Source organism: Lagopus leucura, unplaced genomic scaffold (assembly GCF_019238085.1).
Source record: "Lagopus leucura isolate 7727_CA_CO unplaced genomic scaffold, USGS_WTPT01 Super-Scaffold_100001, whole genome shotgun sequence".
Classification (NCBI taxonomy): domain Eukaryota; kingdom Metazoa; phylum Chordata; class Aves; order Galliformes; family Phasianidae; genus Lagopus; species Lagopus leucura.
The window spans coordinates 60,693,387-60,721,070 of record NW_024962262.1 but is presented as its reverse complement, the minus strand read 5'-3'; the positions used below and the strand labels follow the sequence as shown (position 1 = coordinate 60,721,070).

The 27,684-nt window shown below is 39.1% G+C and overlaps 1 protein-coding gene across 3 annotated transcripts in view; it reads right to left on the bottom strand.

Moving 5' to 3' along the window:
- The window catches only part of CNKSR2 (connector enhancer of kinase suppressor of Ras 2), a 205,352-nt gene extending 178,095 nt beyond the window's left edge, over nucleotides 1–27,257 (bottom strand). For all 3 annotated transcript variants that reach the window (XM_042867255.1, XM_042867252.1, XM_042867253.1), the window contains exon 1: nucleotides 27,106–27,257. In XM_042867255.1, coding sequence (XP_042723189.1) covers nucleotides 27,106–27,169 — 64 coding nt within the window. In that variant the 5' untranslated portion in view covers nucleotides 27,170–27,257. The remainder of the gene's footprint in view (nucleotides 1–27,105) is intronic.
- Nucleotides 27,258–27,684: the final 427 nt, after the last annotated feature.

The following is a 27,684-nucleotide window of genomic DNA, read 5'->3' as shown; positions in this document are numbered from 1 at the left end:
GTTCTCAGTGTAAGAGGTTATAATTATTGTTATATTTAGGACTCTTATATTGGATTAAAACAACTACATTGTTCAACTCCAGCTGTGGCCTTTGCACACCAGAAATGCTGAAGTGCGCTGAAAAGTTAGTGTGGCTGATAACAGCAGCGGAAATCTCTTTGCTAGTCATTGCCAAACAACCCACAGCATCATTAAAAATCAGGAGTCCCTCAAACGAAGCTAACCAAAGGAAAGCATGCACTGCTCCTGATAAACACTACTATATCCAGCCACAGGGGCACAGGGCAGGCACAATGGGGATGGTAGAAAGCATGCATTCATCCTCATAATTGACTGTGTAAAATGACAGCTTTTAAATTCAGACTCAGAAGTTCAGCACAGTTCAGGAGACATCAAGGGATAAACTACAAACATCTGAACAGTAAGGACTTTTTCCTTTTTCCTTTTTTTTTTTTTTCCTTTTTTTTTTTTTTTTAATTTTTATGAAGGAATCCCTTTTGTATTCAGAACTAAGAAAAGACTGAGAACAATAAAGTTGTTTCTTTTAATACTGTGCAGTACCAAAACCATAACTTCTCCAACAAGTTACCCAATTATTATCAATATTATATAACTAGAAACACTGAATCAAATTCTGCCAGAAAATTTCAAAGAGAGAATCCCCTTATCATCTCAAGTTCTATCGTACACTAACGTATGCCCCATTGATCTCTAAAACAGCTTAGAGGACATGAAATACACCAATAAAACTCTTACAAAAAGCAAGAGAAGAATGCAAGTGGCATTGTCACTCTGAATGCTAGGACGAATATATTTTTGTGATACAGAAGAATACAGCCAGTCTGGTCGTATTCAGGATTCCATGATGACAGACTTTACACAAAGAAATATACAAGGAGATCCAGTTCTCCACAAGATTCAAACATGCTAGCCAATAAAGGCATATGCCTGCTGAATAGCTTGACTTCTATTCCATTTCACTTCGCACTCTCCTTCCCTTTCTTCATGTGTAGTTCAGATTGCAGATCACCTCAAAAAGAAAAGCCTTTGGGATCCAATCAATCCTTAACTTCTTCCCTCAAGGTACCACATTTCTTTACCAATTACCAGAAGCAAACTAGAACATGTTGCAACTGTCTCAACATACAGGCTGTTTTCAATTTGCATTACAAAATTGCGTTTCTAAGTACCATTCACTAAAACCTATTACATCTATTTGTGTTTCATCAGAAATTTGTTTTACTTTCAAATGTTCCCATTTTCCACATGGCTCATTGTACATCTGCCTGCATCTCTACCCCTTTAGGGATTTCATGTTTTCTAAGCGCCTGCTACCATACATCAGAGGAACTGCTACCATACATCTATATGGAAAAATTTCATTGCTAATTCATTTTGCCTAAAATATAAAGCGGTTTATGAGAGTACAGATTTTTTCCACATGTTCTTCTCACCTATAAGCCTTCTAGAGGCTTATTTGTACTGGTATATTTGCACTGGTGCAAAAAAAAGCTTACAAAGAGAGCAACTGTCCATCCAACACCAGCATATGTCTTTAAGACTCCTCTAGCATGCCTCCCAAGGATGTAGTAAGCACTAACAATGTTCAAACATGCCACAAGCAGCACGACCTGAATCAAGCCCAGCACAAGTGGGACAATGCCAGAGCAAAGGAAAGCAAGCAAGGGCCCAATTTGCTTTGTGCAAGCCCACTATCTGTACTCAACTCTATGCCCACTGACACACAGCACCTGCCCAATGCAAAGTCCTGCACCCTGCAACAGTGATAAAGCAAGAGATGACTGCAAGCATTGAAATGCAACCACTATATTCCCAGAGGCTTTGTCTAAGTAAGTGTGCTGTTGGCTTCTCCAACAGCTAGAAGGAACAAGGAGGCTGAAATCCCCTCTGGACTTGAGATAGAGAAGTCCAATTTTCTGTAGCTTTCCATCATCTTCCATGATTATTTGCAGCTGTATTTTATAGGATCACATATGACTAAAGGAAGTGCGAAGCTGTCAAGTGTCTCAGCTTACAGCAGGCAGGCAAGAAAGTTTCCCCAAACTCTTGAGTGAACTCCCGCTCACTCTCCTGTATCGCAACGCCCATGCAATTCCCAGGCTCAAAGCTCTCTTGAGCAGAAGTTTGCACAATCCGGCACAGTCTGAGATTTGGGATGCCTTTAGAGCTGTGGGCAGAAAAAAAGCTGTACATTCCCCTCCACATGACAAAGAAACATCTGTAACTTAAAATTGCTGGTCAAATAGTGCGATGTGTAGGAGGCACTTCAGGAAGAAAGGGAAAGCTATACTTCTAATATTCGTTACTTTCTTACAGCAGTACTTCAGATGCCTCAGCAACCATCCTACAGCTCTGCAAAACATAAATGAATCATATATTAAACGGAAAAAACAAGTATAATGTGTAAGACAGTCAAAAGATGTTTATGTAAGCCAAGCATACCCCTGACATTAACCAAGTAAATAACTAAGTACTGGTTGTTCTTTCAAATGCCTTCACATGCTTGCGTTTTCACAGAGCACTCTGGGGCAGCCACATTAAACACACTGTTGTTGTCACAAGAAGGGCCCTCCTCTTCTCCCTCCCTCACATGGGCTAATATATGCTATTACGCAAAATAGTCAAATAAGCTCTGCCATAGCCTTTATTAAAGTTCTTCTCCATGAAAGCCAGCTTTGCTGCCAAGAATTTGTTAAGCTAAGATACAACTTTTTTGGAGCAAGCTGGAACATCATGTTCCTGAAGAAACAACACCACAGTTGTCAAGGATATAGTCTACTTCAGTATTATACACTGCTTCACACTATGGCAGAAATCAGCTAATAGTTCAGATAAGCCTTCAAGACTTATATGGTGATACCATCACACACAGTCTATGGATTCCATGAGTCCCAGAAGTTTAGTTAAAGCAAAGCAATTCATTTCAAAACATGAGCAATTCTTAGGTCAGGCTGCAATGACACTCAGCCTCTCTCCAGAGCAGTAGCAGACAAGATAGTAGCGTAGACTGGGAATGTCTACGCGATGACTTCCACCTATGCTCCAAGTTGCTCTTCCTTCTCCCACATGCAGTCTTCCTTACACCACCTACAAGACCATCAAGCATACACAGGTTCTGTCCACTTTCTTCCAGGACTTATTCAGGATTGAAACAGAGCCCTAAGGAGGTTACCCACTGCCGGACAGAACATGTACAGATAACTTTACAAACAGCCCTACAATTTTATTACTGCTATGCACAGATCCCATCTATGTTAAGAAGTCAAAAACACTACAGCTTCTTTTCTAAGACAACCTGTTACAAACTCTATTCAAAGTAAAAAGCTTAAGTAAAGTAGATGCAAGTGTAAGTTCAAAAGCATGTTCTTCCCAACTCTCTCCTATTAAAAGAGAGCAATACACATCATAATGTAAAATTTATAATACAAAATGAAAACATGTAAATTGAGAGTGCTTCCTACATGACTGATTGATGGGAAAATACATTTGTTAGTTTCCTATTTTCTTTGGCAATACACTGTCCAAAATAACGTCTTCAGCTTTGCATAACTTGTAACTACATAAAAAAAAAATTTTAAAAATCTGTTTAAGTGACATCTTATAATTTCACTAGCTTCTCATTTTGCATAATCATTTGCTCATATAATTTATCCATATGAGCAAAAAGCAGTAAGCAGGAATTAAGGCCTTCAAAGACTGAATTAATCTACAGCGACATGTTACTGTCTCTTAAGACTCATCAATGTTATATCCCCAGGAAAAAGAGATGAGCACACACATAGAAAGTAATGTGTGCATACATCACACAAAATTAATATATTTTTTTTCCCCAACTACTAACTGCATAGTTCTAAAATTAATGACGTGAAATCTCTGTTCCTTAAGCTCTTCACAAAGACAGGATGAGGTATTTATTTCATCAAACATTAGTGTTACACACTACATACATTAGTGCAAAATGTTGCATTTTAATGCTACTAATATTTTCTAATGCACCTGTGCACACCCATTTACTTAACCAATGCAGAGATTAAGATAAAGAAAACCTGAAATTCCTACATTTTGCTGTTTTGGGGGAGGAATATTCAGAAACATCAATGCGGAGGAGGATGCACACCACTCTCAGCCTTCCAGATAATTAATGTAGAAAGAGGCCAGAGACATTAATGTAGAAAGAGGCCAGAGACATCACAGAAAACTAGTCATCAGCAACAGCTCTCAGATCTTTACTAGTAGGCAATACAGGACAAAGTGATGCTCTCGTGCATTTTCTTAGGCATGCTTACAAACACCTTGGCACCAAATCATATAGAAGGCATGGTAAATTAAACCGGACAGGTTTAGAGAAGCAGCAGTACTCTGACCTTGAGTTTCCTTTGAGTGATCATCATCCTTTATTCTGCGATATCCCTGAATGGTAGAACTAAATACTTGTATCAGCCAACATGTGATAAAGTGTCCCAGTTATGCATATTTCTACCTATTTCCTCAAGATATCACCAGGAGGTAAACGTTGTTTGTATACTTCCTGTGCTAGCTATATATGTCCAACCATAGTATGCATCTTGGGCTTGTTGTGCTTTTCCTGCCCTACTAAGCACTGTTTACTTTTTATTATAAAGTGCTAGAAAGAGTACACAGTGCAAAACTACTAAGTATTCTTTTAATATCCGATCTAGACCTGTATAAAAGCTAGGGGAAAAAAAAAGCCAAAAAAAACCCACAACAACAACCATATGTCCTATATACTTTTTTTTTTTTTTTACTGTGCGAGATCTTCCTTATTCCATATTCAATCTTAAAAGCATGCCTGCAACACAGGTTAGATGCCACTTCAAGTAGTCATAAAAGCTACTGTCCTTGTTACCTACCACAGAATTCTTTAGTCTCATCAAAAAAAAAATCTTTCTGAACTTCAGTAAGACTTAAAGGGTGATGTTTTTGAGAAGAGAACTTACTTCATTTGAGCTTATTTATTTCCAAGCACCTGTTCTAAGATATAAAATGCACCACTTGATGATCATTTCCAAATGCCAACAGGTCTGTTAGACATATATGTATCAACTATGTTCTAATCTTGCATTGCATTACACGCATCCCTGTGCTCACACAGAGCAATGATAGATGGGGTCTGGAAAATCTAATGTCTGTCAAGATACGGTGTCGATCCCTTTCTTGTGAGGGAATCTTCTCTGATGAAGTCCCTTTGGGAGCTGGTGCTCTGCATAATAGCCAGCTTCATGACTGTAAAAGGGAGAAAAGTGAAAAATGGAAAAGGCTTCTCAAACTTTTAATATTAATATTTCCACATTAATATCCTGCCAACTCATTGGTGTATCTATGAAAACAAAAACAACAGTATGATAATTTAGGACATTCAAATTTCTTAATCAATACTTATGTGGTGAAAGTTACAGACAGAAGAAGCTTCTCTAGGCTGGAGGAGTTTTGCAACACACTACCCCAGCACCCCATCCTACAGCCAGATGACAGGACTCCTCCCTGAAGACCCTTGTCTTCTACATAGCTGCTGCAAGCTCTATCACCTGAAACTGCAGCAATCCCATCTGCAGCACATTCCAACAGGAGCAGAATCATTGTGGTTGTCACACAGCAGCAAGAATTTATAGCTGGCAACCCCTGAGTACCAGTGACGCAACCTTTAACAAACGAAAGCCTGTGTGGCTCAAGTACACAGTACTTTACTACTAAGTCTACAAGGCCAGTTTTTCCACATAGGAAAGAAGGCAAAGCTACAGGTTGATAAGAAAATCTTGACAACAGGACAAGATTTTTGTCAGAAAACTAGCCACCATCTTCAGCAGATGGGAAGGGAAATCTTGTCAGGACTTCCAGTGGAAGAATCTATCCTACCACCAAGCTAGTCTATGTAAAGATCAGGCATACTTTGCCTCTATCAAAGCAACTTTTGTTTTTTTCTTTTCCCAGCAATTAACAATACTTTTCCTCACTACACCTGTTAATTTACTAGCCCAACCCACTCCCCCTCTTCCTCATCTTCCCCTTATTCTCTTTGCAGTAATGGAAAAGCCAACAGTATGCTAGCACCTATTTTTCCACCCTCCTCCCTCTGTCAAGGTCAGTGTCTCCTGCAGCACACTGCTTTCATATCTGGCAGGAGACGTTCAGCAGACTGACAAGATCCGTGAGGATTTAGCTACAGCATGTGAGCTGCTGTTAACATCAAGGAAGTCACCCAGAAGGTGTCCCTACATTCATCTTACTGCTGCTACTTGGAAAACCCATGACTAGCAGCAAAGCTTCCAAAGTCATTTGCCGAGTAACCAGGGTGGCAATATTGCGTTGCACCAGTACTAGAAAGAAACTCATAATTCTCCTACATTAAAAAATAAAAATAAAAAAATCAAACTGAAGAGCCTGCAGGGATACTCCCCCTGCATTAGAAGATGTGCATCTCCACCATTTGCAAAGAGATTTTATTACAACCTATTCACATTACAAGCCAACCCTTGGCAAATGAGCTGTGCTTTGAATTCCAAATGTTCAATAGGAGATCTTGTTAATTAAATTCTTTTAACCTACGTTGTTCAGGTAGCGAGTAATTTGTTGACATGTGTCCCACGAAGTCTGAGCACTGCATTAACGTTGGGCCCATCTTCTCTGACACAACTTGACACTCCAGTCATATGTTAAACTCTGAAGCATCTGTTCCATAATAAACTGCTACACGCTTGCCAAGAACCTAAGCACTGCCTTTTGGATGAGTATTGCTAAGTTGCAAGCCATAATTTAATACTCATCTGACATTGATGGTGACCCAATGTTTAATGGAGCTTAATGCTCTTCTGATGCACTGATTAAATTATTGCTCAGTAGTCCAGTTTCATAATCTACAATTTGCAAGGAAGCAAGACAGATATACAGACACTGTCTCCTCTCACATCAGAGAAGCAGCTCACCGGCAGGGAAAGGTCCCTTCATTGAAGTTCTAGGTAAGTACACTATAGTGAATCATTCACCAATATACAGCTTCGTTTAGATGCTTGAAGCCAATTATATTATTGTGAAGAAAAAAAAAAAGAAAAAAGAAAAAAAAAAGAAAAACAAAGCAGGAATTATTCCCAAGTGCAAGGGGAAAATATGGGTAAAAGCCTTGACCCACTGTGTGCAATGACTTCATAACATCCTGAGCGCTGTCCAGGAAATTCAGTGCTCTGGCCAACAGGAGTTTCTATTCATTTTCCCCCGCTAGGTTGTTTAACAGTTTGGTCCCTGCTTTGACACAGCTGTGCAAACAATCTCTCAGGGTTTGGCCTGACATTACTGAACTTCATCCCAAAACGTCTCTTCCCGCCTTTTGCGCATAAGGTCAAGAAGGCTAATTTGGACACACAGGATTATAGGCGTTCACAGACAAGCTTAAATATGTAGACCCTAACATTTGTTAAATCATGCTAAGGAAAGAATTGAAAGAATGGTACCAATAAAACTAACAGGTTTCAATTTATATCTAAGACAGTTGGAAGCAGCAGTGCTTTCTAAGCCATCTCAAGAAGGTCTACATCCATCTTCAGGGAAAAAAAAAAAAAGCATGCTGAATCCCCATATATTTTAAAACAAATATTAGCACTTAAAGAAAAGCAATAAGAATGTTCTCATCCAAAGTGTTCTTGAACATTTACAACTTTCTGAATGTACAGACATTACAAACACCAACAAAAAAATTCTATCTTCTCAGAAAGCACAACTTTCATCTCCAATAAAACAGATGAACAGCATCAGTGCAAAAGTACTTTTGCAGTACTACTCACTATTATGTGATTTTCACAGCTACTAGCAACCCAAAACATAGCACCATCACTAAAGTAACTAAGGACTAACCACATTTCAAATGAATGCTAGAATGACTGCAATACTTACATTACAGGAAGAAAAAAGTCAAAAATCAGAAAATCAGAGTAACATTTCCAAGGTATATGCAACTCAGCTGTTACAGTTCTCAAATTTGGACTTCATCGCTGAGAACATACATGATTTTCATTTCAAGTTTGTGGACATCCTGACAGAAGTCAAAGCAGTTCACTCTAGTGTTCTCTGTATCTGTGAGTTTGCATATCTTCTAGGTGATAAAGCCCTAATCCTACAGGAAAGCTGCAGTTACTCGTGTCCATTCACCTGTTAGGACTATTTTAATTAACATGATATTATGGAAACCTTAGATCTGAGTACATGTTTCACATTCTCTGTCAACAGTTAACATAACTACTTTATAATACTGTAAGAATAAAAGAAGTGTCAGCATTTAGAGATATTACAAAAAAAGTTTTCTCCTTTAAACAAACAATGTTACCCAGTGCAACACGTATGAACACATCCCAAAATAATTCTGAGATTTATACATCCATAAGGCATATTCCTTCTTTTTTCAATCCAGAAATGTTTTAATATTGGCAGAATAACTCAAATTCCATTTTTTTTGTAACCTTAATTTCATTATTTTCCCATGCTACATGTTCGGAAAAAAAGACACAACAAAACAGCACAACTGCCAATGTTTTGAACATGCAATAGCTGGTAATTAAATGTCAAGGAGTTAATCTCTGAACAGAGCTTCAAAATCCAACATGTTACCCACAGAAAGTAGCTCTCAAGGCCAAATCCTGCAGCGAATTCTCAACAGGCGAAGAAGCTCCCAGATGTCTCCCTACGAGGTGCTTGTAATATCTTAAGGCTTCTCAGACCTTCAGACACTTTGCCAAGGACAAACATATTTTTAGGATTCTGCAAGCTGTAAAGCATATCATCCTCCTGCCTTTTTTTTTTTTTTTTTTCCAATAATTTTTGTTTTGTCAAGCCCCAAAAATTCTTTTTAGTTCCAGCAATAACCAACATTTTTATTTTGCACCTTACTCTTCAATTTTGCCTTTTGCTGCCTATCACCACAGTTACACTTCAGCCAGGCCCGCAGACATTGTTTTCCCTCTTGCTATACAGACGAAGCAGCAGAATATTTTTTGTTCTGCAAACCCGCATCTCATCATTCAGCATTCTCTAAATGCTAATAAGAAAATTTACCCCATCAACATGCAGGGAAAGCATAACAAGGTAACGTTTTTCTTGGTAGCGTTTTCACAGTTACTTCTCAAAGAAAATGTCATCCTTCAGCATTTGTAGGAGGCAAAAGGCTGTTTTCATACATCTCAGTTTTTCCCAAGACATTTTAAAGCAGAGTTCATCCCTGGGGCCCACTGTGCAGGCGTGTCTCAGCTCATCCCAACCTCATCACTGCAAGTGGGGGCAACAGCCTTCAATAAAGCACAACAGCAACCTTTTACTCATCCTCAATTCCCCTATGCTAACCCACTGCCGTATCCCAGGCATCACTCTTCCCTAGCAAAGTGGATGCTAGGAGCACCTCACCATAGTGCTTCCTGCTGGGAAAGACTTTGATGTGGCTAATCCCAGTGCATATCCAGGAAGGAGTTGCAAGAAGGCAAGTCCCTTTTCTTCTTCCTTTCTCCCAAGGACTCTCCCAATTTCCTTTTCATCTAAGGCACCTCCTCTGACACAGACCTTTCTATGTGTTTGTTAGCAATGCTAGCAGAAATCCCCACCGTCTAAATTCATTGCGAAGACTTCTCCCATCATGGCTTGGAACAGGTCTTCAAGATTTAGAGTAGCAAAGAGAAGATTATATACCAACTAGTAAAGTTTTACTGATATTTTCCATTCAGAGTTCCACAAAATTACCATTAAAATCTGTGTTTGCATTTGATCTTTTACATAATCTATGCTTTTAGAATATAGTGAAGCAAAAGTTGTTTTTGATTAAATGCCCACTTTGTGCAGGGGAATAAGTCTCTATTTAAGAAAAATGTCCTACAATTACAGCCCCCGATGGAATTAGCTATTTTATTGTTATTTGGAACATTTTAAATATCCAGCTGTACCTCAGGATTTTGAGGAGTTCTGAGGCTGATAAATTTTCCTTATAATTGAGAGATCTTTCAGTTATTCAGAAGCCTACTCCAAACGGCTTTTTAAACATCTAAGCAGCACTAGGGAAGAAAAAGCAATTCAGTGAATGTGTGGCTGTTACGGAACCAATACTGTGTCACACTTATCATATTAAATGAAATAAAAGACCTTAAGAAAGTGACAAATCATTAGTTTCAATTTGGTCTAAAATTATTCACCTTTGCAGCAAACACTAAAAATGCCTAAATATTTAGAGGCAATAAGAGAATCTTCCAAATTTCTGATTGACATTTAGGATTATTTCATTTCTACGTCAAGATTTTAAGTATTTAAAAATATTACTTCGTTGGAGATAAAAATGTAGGGTCAATAATCTAAACACTTAAAATGGAAGCAATTCGACTAAAACATTTAAACAGCTTTTTTTTTTTTTTTTTTACTTAATTACTATTATTTAAACAAGCTTTGCACTAGCATCTACTGCTAATAAGAAACAATGTGGTGATTAAACATTTCATGTTTCTTAACAGCTAATCTTAAGTGCTAATGAGTGTTCAAAATGACAAAAATGTTAGTTGTTGCAAAGTTTCTAGCCACACTGTAAAGCAACTCACACACTTGGCTTTTTGGCTTTGTTGGAGTTGGAGCCATAGCATTGCCAGGCTGTCCACTGAAGCCCCACGCGTACAGCTTTATTTGTCACACAACAGTCACGCAGGATCTCAAAGGTGCTTCAGCCTCTGCCTACACACAGGAAGTCCTCCTGACTGCCTTCTGCTCTGCACAGTCCACACTTGTCAATATTGGCAGCTGGCAACCTAAGAAATCTTATTAAAAGCACAATATCAGCCCCCTCCACCTGGCCTCCTACAGATTAACTCACCTGAAAGAGGTTTCTTTGTTAATGGGAGAGTTTATCGTACGATTGTTCTGAATTGTCGGCCTCTCACATGATGTGCCAGGTAATTTCACCCCTGGTGAGCGCATGAATAACCCATTAATGCTTCAGGAATGCATGGGACTACTGTAAGTGATGCCTCGGCCCACAGAGCCAGAATTAACCTGCTGCACATCTGCTAACTGCCCACACATGGAAATGCACAACAACACTGCCTTAGCCCACAACGAGAGCCAGGAAAGAGCTTCTAGCAAAAGCATGGCAAATACCAGAAGCATTTTTCATAATATATTACTGCCACAAAACAAAGAAAGGGAAATGCTGCACAGTGTATTCAATACATTACATCACTTATCTTTTCCTGTGTTAGACTAGATCAACTTCTTTTGCTGGCAGTCTTGACATTTCAGTATCTTCTTTTTTTTTTTGTAAACATAACCAAAAAGACTTAGTCTCAAACTGTATGATGATGATATTTCAAATTTTCCTTGAGAATGTCATTAAATACCCCTGAAAGCAATACTTTAAAAGCCACAAATGAAATATATATATATATATATATATAAAACTCACAAGAATTTCAATATTTACTATGCCTCTATTAGAAATTAGCATTCATCAAGACCCCTTTAGAATTCATTTTAGCACAGATTCACCAAATTCTCTATTAGCCTTATCTGTAGGGCACTTTTAAAAATCTTTACAGTCCCATTATGATCTGACTTGTAATTTGTAACCTACTGAGCAGTATGCATTGAAGCCCCATCTGACCTCATAATAAACAGAAAGCAAACCCAGCTCCAATCCACAGTAGCAGAATATATCAGTGCTTTTGTCAAAATGCTTATTTTGTCAAAATGCTGATTCCAAATTCAGGGAGCTTCTGAAACGGATTTTGAGGATGCATTTGTTTATTTCTCTTCAGTATAAATTTGTTTTGTAGTGTCTTGCTTAGCACTGTAACAATGGTAAGCACTGTGCCAGATCAATACAGGCCTATGGTTTAGAGCAGACGGGAGTTTTACACCAAAGGGCTTCCTATTGCTCAAAATCATTTAATCAAATAATCTTTTTAAAATAAAAGCTTGCAGTGCTCTTCTTTTTCTTTCTCAAGCATTTCCTCTCTCTTTCCATGTATGACAAGCTAGACTACAAGAGTATATTTGGCAGAGTCCAAGACAACATGTCCCCATCCAGCTCGTTTCCTTCATCAAGCCTCTCCCAGAACATCACATTATGAATTACAAACACTCTCCCATTCTACATTTGGTCAGAAGAATAACAGTGAAGTAGGTGGCAAACTGTAATGGCTTCAATCACTTGGCCAAAAGCTTGCACAATTTTCATTTTGCTACCAGATCCCTCTCTCCAAAGCAAAGAATCATGGAATCATAGAACTATGGAATGGCCTGGGTTGAAAAGGACCTTAAAGAGCATCAAGTTTCAATTCCTGCTATGTGCAGGGTTGCCAACACCAGACCAGGCAGCTCAGAGCCACATCCAGCCTGGCCTTGAATGCCTCCAGGGATGGGGCATCCACAACCTCCTTGGGCAATCTTTCCTGTATTAAAAACTTCCTCCTAATATCTAATGTAAACTTGGGCTCTTATTAACTTCACCTTGCCTGTCATGCCACTAGCCCATGGTGTCCTTGATTCAAGGGGACTCTATTTGGGGGTGAAGGTGTCAACTCAAGCTCTTCTCCAGCCCCTCCTTTTGGATAGGCAGGAGATATCAGATTGGGTAGTTGGTTTTCATTTTTAGAAGTGCTACATTCATAAAAAGAACCCAACTGGCTCAACTGCAATAAATGAAATGGGAACCTAATTTGTGAGATTTTAAGCCAGTAAAAATGCCTTTTCTCCTCCTTTTCAGCACACTGTGGAATCTACATCAACATGACTACCAAAGAATTTGTCAATGGACTGCTTGACAGCTGGGACAAATGGTAATGGGGTTGTTAAACCTCAGCTCATGCCACAGCTTTTGGCACAAGGAAAAGATAGGAGGAAAAGCAAGCTACATTTGATTGGTTTAGGAGGTTGCTCCATCTCCACAGCCAGTCCTGATTTCCAGCTCGGTGAAGTTCTTCAAACCTCCAGATCTCAGAACAGGAATGACAGGCAGCATGGCAGTCTTCAAGTCCCACCTGTGCACACTCCAGTCTGCACGGAAGACATGAAAGCGCTGCAACAAGGAGACCACTGGAAAAACATACAAGACTTCACATAATTTGAAAGGCATCAAACAACACTAAGTGCCTAAGAAAGCACAGACAATTCCACCTCTTCACTGCAAAAGATATTTTTTCCTGCCTGGCAGCTTTTAAAGAGGTTGCTATGAAAGGCATACCATGTTTTGTAATGATTTTCTAATTTAAAACACACTCCCAAGCTTAATACATCAAACTAAATGCCCTTCAACTTAGTCCTGCCATAATGCTAAGGCACTTAAACATGAAGAACAAATTGTATACTGTGATGCTAAGCAAGACCAAACATGTTTTGTGTATTAATGATTAACAAATCTTTGCATTTCCAAATACATAAAATGCTTTAGTGCCTTATTTTCTAAGTTGCACAAGTCCAGGACCAACATCAACAAGAAATTAATCTGTCAAAGAGCAAACATTTTCTGCCTACCAAACAGGATATACAGAGAACAATATAATGCAGTGATTTTAATTAGTTGGGAATATAAAGCTGTTACAAGACAAATTTCTTTCATTAAAAAAAAAAAAAAAAAAAAAAGCAGCCAGTCACTTAGAAGTGCTTCTACCTAAAGTAGAGATCACAGAATGCATTTAACCTCCTCTTCCCCCTGTAATGAGGGGGACCCGGAGGACCTGCAGTACAGTGGGTGGTAAGCAGCCTCTTTACCTGCTGCTGAAACACTGCTGAAGCCAAAGTGATCCAAACAATACAAAAGGTACAGCAGCACACAGGAAAAGACTCTGTAGTATAATTAAACATTTTCTGTGATTTTGTTGAGACAGGCAAGATAACAGCTTCTTACAAAAGAATTTTTAAGGCCTTCCAATAACAAATACATAAGTTCCAGGTGTTAGCCAAAAATGAAGCATCTAATACCAGGATGCCCATAGCAGTATGCTGCTACTTGGTATAATGCTACTTAATTTCAGCATCAGGTGGTAGGGGTTTTGGTTGCCCTATAAGCATCCTTAAACTACTAAATAAACATTTTCCTCATTACTTATTTGGTTTTGTTGTTCTGTTATTAATCTAAGTGAAACATTTGGTTATCAGAGAAGGCAATTTCTCAGGGCAACATCTCATACTCTATCTCCCAAATCAAAGAGTTTATATACGCAATTTTCAAAAAAGTTCATGAACGTAACTTATTAAATGATTTAAAAATTAACATAAAGCAAAAAAAAATTGAGAATTTGTGCGCACAGTACCCCCTTTTTATCCTCTCCACTTAAATCACCCCACTTCCCCCATCATACATACGTACTCTGATGTACCGTTACCCCTTTCTACCTTGCTTGAGCTAGAGATGCATCCACAAAAAGCTGTGCCAGTTTCCCTGCTCCCAGAGGCAGCAGAGGACACATCAGAAACAGTGAAGGACAACCTCCTGTCCAGATCATTAGCAGAGGTTACTCTGACTTGAGCCACAGAAAGAATCGCGCACTTGAAAGACAGAAATTAGATGCCTAAATTGAAGTCTGCAGTCATTAAAAAAAATTCTTATCTTTCAGGGTGTGATTACACAGAGTTTTAGCAGATTAAACTAGCAAGAAGACAGACCCATCCCTGGCTCCAGGTCCTGTTCCTGCTAATGCCACACACACCAGCCAAGATGCTCACATGCAATAGTACTCAAAATATTTAAGAGCACAGGGAAACATATGCTCCATGCTCTTGTTCCCAGAAGTACTAAACAATTCTGCATATAATGAAAAACAAAATATAGAGTCCCAAAAGTGAGGCTAGGAACCCAATTTCCCCCCTTGCAGCTAAACAGGGCTCGCTGGACTGTAGTTTCTTTTTTTAATGTGCTTTTGGGAACTAAGACTACAAGATACTGTATGAATGTCAGATTATTCCCCCTTAGTTCAAAACAAGTCATTGTTGTGGGATGGGAAATTGTGGTTTCTCAAAAGACAAACATCCCTTTTTGCTTGTTTCATTAAACTGGCAAAAGAAAATGTAATTCAAATTAAGGAAACTCATATTGAAACAGATCCATTGGAGAAGAACAATTGATATTTATGTGCTGTTGTCACTTTGTGCTCATTACAAGGTCTAATATTTTGCAAGACACATCTTTTAAACCTTACTAAGCTTATTATTTACTATCTCCTGACAAGCATGACTTCATTTCAAGAGCTGGCACACATCCCATTGTGAGAATCTAATCTTTAATAACATATCCTAATTACATATGCACATTTAATACTAAAAACAAAAGCCAAAATTCAAACCAAAAGAAAAAAAAAACATTCATTTGACTAAACAAAGCAATTGGATTAGAGTGCACAGAGCAAACTTAAAGTCACGTATGTCACAGCAAAAAAGACATTAAGAGAAGGGGAAAAAAAAACGATAAAAAAAATAGTACAGCCATTATAGCTGGCCTTATCTGACCTTTCTGAACTCCTAGCTCATTTACTTCCCATCTGCCACATGATAACTTTACAGAGAGCGTTTAAGAACTCATAAGAAGTTCATTCAAGTCAATTGTTCTGATGGTGTTTATTTACACAAAAGAAGACTGTATTCAAGTAAGGGATCCACATGAATTTATTTCCCTCAGCAATGAGAGCTGATGTGTAATGGGTTTGTGATGTTCCACAAGAACACAAAACTCCAAAAAACTGTGAGCTCAAAATTAAATGATCTCTTGAAAGTAAATATCTAATCATAACACTAAAAGGCTCTTTTATATCTATTTACTCATTTTTATAATTACCATAACTGGGAAACCATTTTCTTTCTAGAAAATACAGTCCATGTCATTTTATGTTACTGAGATGCTTTGAATCCAAAAACTTTGAGCTACAAATTATGAACTGCCTAATAATTTCAAAGATTCTATTTTTATATATACATATATATATATATAATATACACATTATAATTTACCTTCAGAGGGACACATTAACATTTCCCTTCAGAGATCATGATCTCATTTCAAGTTTTTCAATTTTTCTTGAGATCAATTTTGAATTGAGAGTTTTATCAATACAGAAATATGCAAGAAAAAGCTTCAAGTATTTTAGAACAATGAAAAAGAGGGTAAAGGCTTAACAGTTGCAGTTTTGATTTGTAGGATAAATAGAGCTGTTTTTAAGTCAGTAACCTTTAAAAGATAGACCACATTACTGAACATAAATATAGTGAAGAACAATAATGAAGCAACAAGACAACATTCCTAACTGCTATTGAATTCTACCTGTTAAATAACTAATTTCACATGCATGCAATTGAAGAGCTACGTGCATGGCCATTTTTTCCTTTAGATTCACAATGTTGCCACCCTCACCACAGCTTTTCAATTTTTTAATTTCCCCCTCATCCTGTGAGTATCCAGGCAGCCACATTTGTATTCTGATTTAGCTTATTTTCAGTTTGAAGAAAAACGTTCACTTTCTTATGTTTTGCTTGTTTGTTTTTTGAAGTAACTCCATACACTGAGGTTACATTTTCAGTTAATCTGTTATGAACAGAACTAGCATCTCCAAACAGAAGCTTGAGTGCATATACAAAAATCATTCAGGACTCAATATCTTGCAAACTTGTTCTACAACTCATTGCCACCTAGAGCACAATACCGCACCTTGATTCAAAAAGGAGCACCTCAGGAACACACATAAAATCCCATGATCTGATACCAGAGCCAGCAACTAATTGTCCAGTCTATTCAGGTTTACTCATTCATATCTCATTAGTAATCGTTACCTCCAGTTCATAATTGAGTAGTTCATTGTGGCTTAGAAGGAGTGAAGGACAGTGCACAGGATGAAGGAGAAAAAGTAAATGATGTTGAAGTAAGTGACTGAAAAGGGTTTTATCGATCAAAAGAGAAAAAAAAATTAAAAATAAAAATAAAAAAAAAAAAACAGTGAGTTTCATTTAAACTACCTTTGAAAACTTCCAGGAACTGAAATTACCCTTAACCTTCCACAACAAATTTCATCTTCTATTCATCTTCTCAATATTGCATGGTACACAGAGTATATTTTTGCAAGAAAGTGATTTTTTTTTTTTTTGCCTTGCACCAAGCATTCTGTTTTTCACAAGACTTTGAGTGCCTGAGCTTGAAAGACCATTTTAAACAACCAGCATTTCTGGTAGAAATACAGATAACAAGTAATACTTTATTAGCTTTGCCACGAATCTCAAGTTGTCTTCTTCAAACCAACATAGTTACCAGGACCGCAAATGCATTAATTAAAAGGAAATAAATAAATAAACCACTAAGGAAACATGCTAATTGAGAACACAAAAGTCTCACGATTGCATATGCAACATTGTATTTTCTTTAGCTGCCAAGGACAGCTTCATCACTCACAGAGGCATTCAAATGCGCTATGCTAGTAACGTAATTTGCTAAAGCAGACATTTAAAACAATGTTTTAAAGGCTGTAAAATAAGCAGTTGTTAAAAAAAATAGGTGTTGTTTTGTTTTTTTGCTGACGCAGAATGCTGTCTTACAGATAGCTCTCTATTTTTCCGATAATAAACAGCACTCCTTCCTTCCTTAAAAGGTTCAGAATGACACTTGTATGGAAATTTCTTACGTGCAGTGATTATGATTCCAGGCCGAACCCTTCCCAGATCCACACTCAGTGCATGACAAATTGTTAATGCTACACTGTGCTCTTGGACTCAATTATCAGAACTCCAGAAAAAGGCTTTTGACCACAGACTGCATTAAACAGCTAAGATCCAAAAGGTTTAAAACATACAATGAAATAAAGGCTAAAGTAATGAAAATTACATTTAATTTAAAAGCCCAATACACAGCAATGGAGTTACCAACCACAGATATTTTCAAGAGGACTTAGGGGATGCAACACTCAACACTGTACTAAAAGACATAAAGAGAAACTTAAGAAACAACAAGCCTCCACATTTGAGGTTAAACTAACAGTAAGACCGCAATACTTGAAAAACAGCAATAAACACCTTTCTGAAAAGCAGTAATGACCACTTCATCACAGTGCAATTACAGAAGACTTTAGAAACAAGTACAAGCAGACTACAAAAATAAAAAAACACCCTAACAGGTTTGCTTAAGATTAGGTTGGCTCTAGTAAAACAAGGCCTACCAAAAAGAGCTATGCCTGGAGAAATGGAGACAAACAGTTCATGGTCCTGTCTGTGACTATAAAAGAATAGTAAACAAGTCAGCTAGAAGTGCTGTATATTCAATAAGTGTTTTCGTATTTTTGTTGTTGGTTTTGGTATTGGTTTGTTTTTTTAATATTTCATTCTACAATTCATTCACACTTAAATTAGGCAAAGACAAGAATAAAATTTTGTTTGATAGCTTTTAAAAGGCTTACACAAGCAGAACAAGCGTATATTCACAGTAGTCAACTGTATTCAACCCAAGTCGGTTTTTCAGAGAAAAACTTCCATGTTGCTTTCAATAGAACCCTGCACAATTTCTTGATAAGCTAAAAGAAAACAAGGACATGGAGCCTTGCAAATCTTACAAAACCCAGTCAAAATAACAGCTATGCAAAAGCACCCAGCAAAACTACAGTGCAATTAACGAAGTAAAGAAGGCACACATCAGCCATGAATATCAATGAGGGGAATTCAGTTACAAAGATTTCAATTATTAAAATGAAATGCTATTAGGGCACCAGGTTTAACTTCCCCACCGTAATGAATAATGCCAGTTACTGGCTTTATTGTAATGCCTAAGTTTTCAAAAATTGCATTATTAATGGCAATAATGCTGTGGCTGCCAGTGGTCTTCAGCAACCACACCTGGTTAAGACTTCAGATTCAGATCTCACTAAAGAGACTAAACACCCCTGGCATCTCCAGGAATGGTTTCAGCGTTGACTCAGAGGAAAAAATGCCACAAAATGAATTAGTCAGCACAGAAATGTCCCACCTGGCCTCATTGTGCAGAGGAAGATTTTCTTCACCTTTCTACTGACATGAAGATTATCAGGAGAGAAAGGTAAAAGAAGGGAGACCAGGGAAGAAAGTGTATATTTAGAATAGATCATTTATAGTTGTAGCTATTGGCAACTGGTGGAACTGGCCAAACTAAAAATAAATTCTATAATAAATATGTTTTTGTTAAACTGTAAACTTCTGTAAGGCCAACAATCATCCTCTGTGAGAGTTAAGAGTCTTTTAGAGGTGACCTAGGCTCTACACCTGGACATCCCAGGCTATGCCCATCCTGCTCCATAGAGGAGAGCCAAGGAAGAGGTACCAGCAGCATCCTTACTCATACACACCTTTAGTTTCCACCCCAACACTCCTACAGATCATTTTCACCAGTGCACACAGCATGATTTTGTTCCACCAGAGGTACTGGTCCAAGGTACTAGGCATGAACCAGTCAGCACCACCCAGCAGACAGACCTGCATCTTTTTTGTAGGGCTTTTTTTTTTTTTTTTTTCCCCTTTCTTCTAGATGTACTCTAGAATTCATTAGAACCTGTCAGCTTGGTATTTCATGTTATCTGAAAATGGCTCACATGCTTGCACAGTTCAGCCAGACCTCCACTAATGACACAGCACATATTCTAATGTTATCCATCCTGGCTTTGCCAGTTGAAAATACAGGGTCCAATGTGTTACATTCCAGATACCAGTAAAGCCCTACTAGTAGAATCTCCACAGCATTAGCAATCTAAAATTTAGCATTAGCAAGAGAAAGACCTTATTCCACTGAAAACAATGGATGTTTGAAGCTGATGAGAGACTTAAACTATTTATTTTAAAAAGGGTACTTGAACCTTTAAAGACTCACATTAACAAAAATGCAGCACTTTGTATCCTACTGTATTAAAATAATACACTTCAGTTGAATACAGCTTAATTACGGCTTAACTCTAGTAAACTCATATATTAATTAACAGTTTACTTGGAAATTCCTACCATATGGCACTGCAGCAGATGTTCATCATGTAAGGCCAAACACTTTGAAATTACAGTTCTAGACACTTCATCTGAGGTACCAAGTGCCCTAAATTTCTACCTAAGGAAAAAAAAGCCGATAAACAGGAAATGCCAGATACCTTACGTGCTTATGCCCACTGCTGTTTTCTCAAAGATGACATAATTTGGCAGATAAGTAGAACATAAAAGGCTAGGTATTCAAGATCACAGCGTTTTTAAATGACTTGATGTAGACATTGCTGAATTCCTTCTATATTAAGAGAGATTCCTTGCACTGGAAAAAAATACCTTCATTCGCCAGACATCTCCTAATTCCCATATAAGGTGAGGAAGGAATGTATATTATAACAATGCTCATCTTGGGCACCACAAATTGATGGATATGTGTCCTCCAACACTTCATCCCTCACTTTCAGGAACATTGTTGAAAACAGCAGATTCTTGGTCCAGGACAGTCAACTATTCTAAATTTAAGAACAAGTATCTTGTTAGATCCAACTCTTCCACAAGGTGAAACTGAATACCCTGCACACATGGTAGTTGCTTTCCTCTGTATTTTGACTATAACATGGGCCTAATATTAGTCCTCTAAATTTTTTCTTCTCGAAAAAATACAACTGATCTCTCCCTCCGTACTTATAAAAAGAAAAAAAAAAGAAAAAAAAAAAAAAAGAGAGAGAAATGTAGATGCCTTTGAAAAGCTGAAAGACAAGAATGAAGAAAATGTATTTTTTGCCATTCCATGACAGAGACCTTCCAGAACTGCAATTTTTCAGTAAGATATCTGGGAATCCTTATTCAATAGCATTTGTCTTGATAACTGGTCAGCTCCTAAGCTAAAAGTTTGAAGATTTCATTAAAAAAATTATTTAAGTAATAAGTGCAAGAGTAGTACAATTTTGCTTTTTTGGATCTAGAAATCTAAATTTATCTTGCAATGGGTACTTGCTACAGCAGATCACTACTATGGTTATCCTATAATTTAATTAGGAAATAATGACCTCTTGAAAAAGAAACAACAGCCACATAAAATAAGAGCCCAAGGAACTACGTTCCTCTTTCTACTAGTTGCATACCTCTAAACACTAGCCCACCCACAAAGAAAACAGCCTTGTGCTATTCCTTTGGAAATCAGTAACACATACTACTACTTGGCCCTGAAGAAATGCAGTACCATCAAATGCTGCAGTAACTTACTGAGATTAAAGTTTAGCAGCCCTTCTGAGAATCAGTCAGGAAGGCTAGACCATTCACCAATTGAGTTTTAGAAAATAAAACTGCCTCTTTTATAATTATTGGAACACTAGAAGGCAACTACTTGCAATGATTCTAAAAATACAAATGTATACATATTGAAAAATTCTCATCTGACAAATGATCTGGTTTATATCACTGCCTTGCAAAATTCTTGACAATCATTAACAAATTGCTTCGTTTAATACAACAGCGTGCAAATGAATCTAAGATAAGAATACAGAACTTCAATGAACTTTTGCAAAGAAAAAAAACCACAACACTTGAGAAAACATATTGTGAGGCCATATTTAAACTAACAGATGTTTCAGAAACAGAACAATATGTTCAAACAAAATAAAGGTGTAAAGGGGCAGTGCTGAAAGAGCTTCCCAGCTTGCACATTAATTTTGTCAATGAGTGAAATCTCCTAATTTAGGAAAGTTCAATCCCAAAAAGATCATTAATTTAGAAATGAATGTTCATTTTATGCTTAAAATTTGACTGTTTGAATTGTTTGCAGAGTGGCTGCTTATGTAACAATGCCTTTGCTATGGCAACACCAGGGCTGTCAGGCATTGTTACACAGGAGTTTCAGTTTTATTTTCTGGTGATAAATGATGGCAGGAGAGGTTTACTAATCGTGAATATGCTTTAAAGCATATCACCACGACAGTGGCCACTGATGCTATTAAAATTCCTAATGTCATAAGGACAAGAAAAAAGAAACTCACAAAGAAAAATAAACAAGTGAAAGAGAGAGATCTTTCAGTGGTGCCTTCACTACAGTTTTAAAACAAGAGTCATTAGAACTGAAGTTTGGAATAGCACAGTTTGACTCATGATGGGGACAACCTTTCTTCACACAAACTCCCCTCTCCTCCTTTCAGCAAGAATCCAAAATCCTCTTAGTGAAATTATTATTTTTATGAATGGAAATAACTACCTTTAAATTAGCAAGTTCAGGATTTCATCATAATTAAGCTCCAACTGTGGTACCACTTTGTCTTTTTCTACAGCTTTCCCACAGGTTTTCTTGCTAGGCATTACAGTAAAACTCATAGCTACATTTAATAGCATTGCTTCAGAGCTGATGGACAACTGTATGTATCCTCTGATACCGTAGAATTTTGGTTTGCTTTTCTTGGGATGAAAAAAAATGCTGTTTTAATGCTGACAAAATGTTAAACACCTGATCTATTTTACATACGGTGTATGTATGTAAAATGTAACATGACTTTTCAAGTTGATGACTCTTCTGCAGCTTATCAGTCATCTACCACAATCCTTACAATGAACTAAAGTTTTAGAAAGCATGTATTTTTCATATTCTTAGATTTCCATCTTTTGTTTCTCTGGGAGCATTTAGCAATACACATATTATTTCTAAAATATTTGTTAAGTTATATTTGTTAATTGTTGTTGCTCAAAAGCAACAACAAGTAGTATAAAAAAGTACCTTTAACTCAAGACAGCAAAGAAAACTGAAGAGGATAAAATTGAAAGCTCAAAAGGAGGGCACATAACATACATGCAAGCACACCACCTCTTTACCATGAGGCAGATGCTCATAAGATCTTTGCAGTGTCACAGTCAATCCTACACTTCAGAAAAAGCTTTCTCCTAACCTCTGTCCATAATAATCTTCTTCAGCAAAAGCCAAGGCAAAAAATGAACTTCTCAAGTAGGTCTGACAGTAACTCTGTGGTCATTCTTATTGCTTATGAAGTCTAAATCCCAGTGCTGCGAAAGGTAAGGTGCCTTCGCTGATGAGCAGGCTAATAGTTTAGAGACTACAGAACAACCTGGGATATTGCCACAGAAGTCCTAGGGCTGTGCACACACAGAAACATGAGTAAAAGGGTCCCCAGAGCAAGATTTTAATTATTATTAAGTGTTACAGTCTTGGTTTCAGAGCATTTTCACAAACCCTTGCATTTTCTTGAAGCACAAACAGTTCCCGTTACACCTACTGGCGCACAGCTGTCAGCAGCCCCTGATGACTTTGTGCAAATGCACTGCTGAAAACAGGAATCTCTGCACATGAAGAGCAAAGAGAAACTCTGTTCTTAAATCCATGTAACATTAACTTACCCAAAGGAGAAACTTTCACACTCTGCTTTCTCTTTGCTAGCACATTCACATCAGCCTCTCTCTTCCACTAGTCCTAAATATTTACATCCTTCTAAATGCTGGTAGAGTACACTTTATGTAGGTAAAAAGACCACATTCTTTAGCTTTAAAAGCTTTTAAAGTATCTCCATGCTTCAAAATTCAGTTTGATTAGTATGACTACCATTACAACAATTTAAGCTGTATGAGCTTAGTACAAGCTCTATAAGCTGTCACTTACCAAAAATATATATATATATATTTAATCTTTTTTACATAAGGTAATTTCAATTTTTCCAGATGGGTTGCCTTTTTGAACACATTTCCCACTGCAAAAATGGTGCTGAATTAAAACTAGAATATTGTTAAAAGCAGCAAGCCCTTAAACTACAGCTATTAGAAATAACCTGGAACAAAAGGAAAATTACAAGACCCAGTTAAAAATCTCCTGGTGGCTGGAAGGTAATGGAGTGCCTTATCTTTGAGTTTGCTCAGAGCCCTAGCAATCCAAAGCACATCTGACAAGCTCCCTTCACAACTCAGTGAAAGCCATGATGCTCAATGACGCCCGCCCATACAACATGCCAACATCTTGCAACGCTGGAGTGGAATCCACATATGTCCTCAAAAGGAGAGGCAGAGGAGTTGATTGACACAGTTTCAGCTCACTGATCCATGCAGGGCCTTTAAAATTAGTACTAAATATATGAAAAGTGAAATAACGCGCAGTTTGAATCAATTTAAATATTCATCTTATCCTGCACATCCAATATGCCATCCTGTGGGAGAGATGAGCTAATCCATCTGCTCTTTTTCCAGCTCCGTGACAGTCAATTCAGTGCTGGTGAGTTCACTTCGAAACAGACAAGAACTCATCTGCTGACACAGGCTCCCATTTTCAATTGCAAAGCTTTAATTGGTTAACATCACCTGGTTCACGCAATTGGATCCACAACACCTTACTGTACACATTTTCACAAGGCAAAATTTAGACAGCGGCTTACTCGCACACATAACCAGTTCCATGCCCAACTCCACCTATGAGCAGTGCCAGCGCCCAAGGAGCACTAAGGGCTTCCCAGTCCTACTGTGGATGTTAAGAAATTAAAAACTGAGCGCACACTGGGGAGGCTGCATTAATTTGGTGAACACCCACTGCCTTGAGCCCAGTCCCCATGCAGCCATCTGGCAAAGAGTCGGCACTTTTATGTAACGCTTCGGGGCTGGAATACTTTCTTTGTCTTCATTTTTCACATCCTTAATGCTAGGCCCAATGCTTTATCATGCTCTGAACAAAATGCTATTGATGCCACGGCTCTTTTGCCTAAATAAAGAATTCCAGACAGGGAATTTATTGCAAACGTTCAGGTCATACCAGTAAGACCATCACAGAAACACTGAGAGCAATAAAATCCAAAGTGTTTCATTTCCCCTTGCTTTCAGATAACTGTAAACAATGTTGAACAGTAGGATTTTCCTTTTGCAGGAATGAATGTGCTTTGAACATTGAAATCTGTTTTGAAGAACACTCTTTACAGAAGTGCTTTTAGCAAGCGTATTACATAACAGGGCACTTATTTAAAGAAAGAGGTTAAAACCAAGTTCAGCACTTGTAATTCGTTAAAATAACCCCAGTAACTCAGCCTAATATTCCCGTGTCATGGAGCTGAAGGTAATTTCTGCAGACCAAAATTAAGTGCTATTAATGCAGAGACCACTAATGCACTCACCCCGAAGTTCTCTTGAGAAAGATGTGTTCATTCCCATTTTAGGCATATACCTGCTTAGGTACCTCTCCAAATAACCAACACAAGCTATTTTTGTGACATTCTGGACTGTGTTTCTCAGAAACTACGCACTTAACACAGTTAAAGAATGTCTTTTCACCTGGATTCCAGCAACTGTGTTCAAACGATAAGTCAGGCAAACAAAGTTGCTGCAGCCCTTCCCCACTGCTGTCCTTCCCCCAGCTTTGCCAGGCAGAGTGACCTGCACACAGCTGCCAGTCCTACTTGTTTCTACGTCTGAAACTACCTCAGGTGTGTGGGTGGATTCTCTCACACAGCTCTCACCAGAGGCAGGTAGGTTACCTCTGTGCACATCATTCTAGATGAAGTGTCATCAGCTCTGCAGAATACAAAACAAAGAAGTGGAAGCTTGAAGCAACGTAGGTTTGTTTGCTCAGTAAAAATGGAAGTATTTCAGAAAAACAAATGAGCATTTGCACCAAAATAAACAGTTTGAACATTTAAAGGCAAGCTTCATAACCCAAACAGTAGGCATGATTGCAGTAACTTTTTTCCCCACATTTTTCCCTGTAAAGTCCACCTAATTCTTTTCCTAGCAGACCTACAGCCCCACGAGTCGCTTCCAGGCTTCTCACTCCGAACCCTCCTCCAGCTGCACTATTTTCAATATTGGATTTCATGTAGTCAGCCTGTTGGTTTTAAATAACTAATTCTACACTGAAGCAATACAGACACATAACATGGCATGCACTTCACCTGTCACTTACAAGAAGTATGTGATGTATTACAATTTTGAAGTGTTTGAAAAACGGGATCTCTGAAGCTCATCCGTGGTTTTGGGCTTCTTTGTTTGTTTGTTTGCATTTTCAACACATTAGGAAGGTATCTCAGACACTGCTTCGAAAAAACCCCAACATGAGCTTTTTTGGAAGTAAAAAAAAACATTGCAAGCCAAATGACTGCAATGAAACATTCCGGGATTGAAATGGACTTGCATTTAGTGCTGCTCACCTGCAGCTCCTTCAAGTTGCCAGTTATGTTTGCTAATTCCTTAGAATATGAAGTATCACGTTATTCAGCTTTTAAAATTCTATGGACTGCAAAAAGCTATGTACATTACTGACCACAATTATAACTCAACAGCTATAAACGCCAGCATGAAGAACATATGCTATATGCCTGAAATTTTAAGGATGATGGAACTGTCACATTAGTAGCATGCAGAACGCTATAAGGAACTCCCACAATGTAGCAGTTGTTCGAAAGTTGTACCCATCCGGTCATTCTATCTTTATTAAAAGATATATAATATCAGAGAGTGATTTATTCAAAACACAGCTGCAGACTAAGTTAAAGGTAAAAAGGAAAGAGAGAAAAAAAACATTTTTTTTTAAATTGGAGTTTTAAAGCCAAGCCAGTATATGAAGAATAAGTGAGAAGCCTTTCCAGAAAGTCAAGTTTTATTCCCAATACGTGGGGAAGAGAGAAGGTGACAGGTGAGGGAGCGGGAGCAGGCAGAGGAGCCGTGCAAATAAATGGCAGCCCAACAAATGGCCGTACATCGCACCCGGCTTAACGCCAGCGGCGCGTCCCTCCGTGCCGGCTCCAGGGGCTGCGCACTGCGGGAACGAAGCTCGGGCCGGGGGCCGCTTAAGCGGCGGGGGCCGCTCCCCGAATGCAGATCGCTAGTTGCCGCCAGGCAAGGCACCGGGTGCACTCCCCCGGGTCCAACTTTTATTTCGAGACTCTGCTGAGAGCTGCCTGCCGCGCCCCATGCCTGAAGCCCCCCGGGCACGGCCCCCTCTCGCCCCTCCGGAGCTGCGGCCGTCGGGGGTCGCCGGCCGCTCCCACCCCCACGCCCCGAGGCTGCCCGGAGTCCCCTCAGACGGCGAAGACTCGACAGCCGCTCCCTTCCTTTCCCAACCCCTGCCCAAAACCACGGGGGGAGTCGGCTGGGAGCACCTGCAGGGATGAGGACGAGGACTGGGAGGACGCGGGGCGCGCCGCTCACCTTTCATCCAGTCGACGACCTGGCTCGGCGACCACTTACTGACGGGCTCCATAATGAGGGCCATGGGGGCTCGGCGGCGCGGGGCTCGGGAGGCCGCCGCTCTTCGGGTGAGGGGCGAGGCTGTGCGCAGCTTCGGGAGCGTTCTGCCCTCAAACGGGGCCGTTCCTCTACCCGAAGGAGCCAAAATCCCCGCTAAAGCCCCGCTTGCCTCCGCTCCGCTCCGCTCGCTCGCCGCCTCTGTTCCTCTCTAGGGATTTCAGTTCATGTTGCCGGCTCGGCGGCAGGGGGAGGAGGAGGAGGAGGAGGAGGAAAAAGGAGGGGGAGGAGGCGGTGGCACGCTCCGACGCCTCCCGCCCCCGCGGCCCCGAGGGCGGCTCCCAGCCTTGGCGAGGGCTCTGCTGCCGGGCAGCGGAGCGGGGAGCGGCGGGGTTGAGGCTGCGTCCACCGGGTCTCTGAGGCCGCGGTTCCCGTGCGCGGGGTCTTTTTCTCCTGGCGGAAATGACGAGGTGGCTCCCGTCACCCGAAAATATCTCCCAGAGAGATGGGAAGCGGCACCCGAAGGCCGCCCGGGGCTGGGGG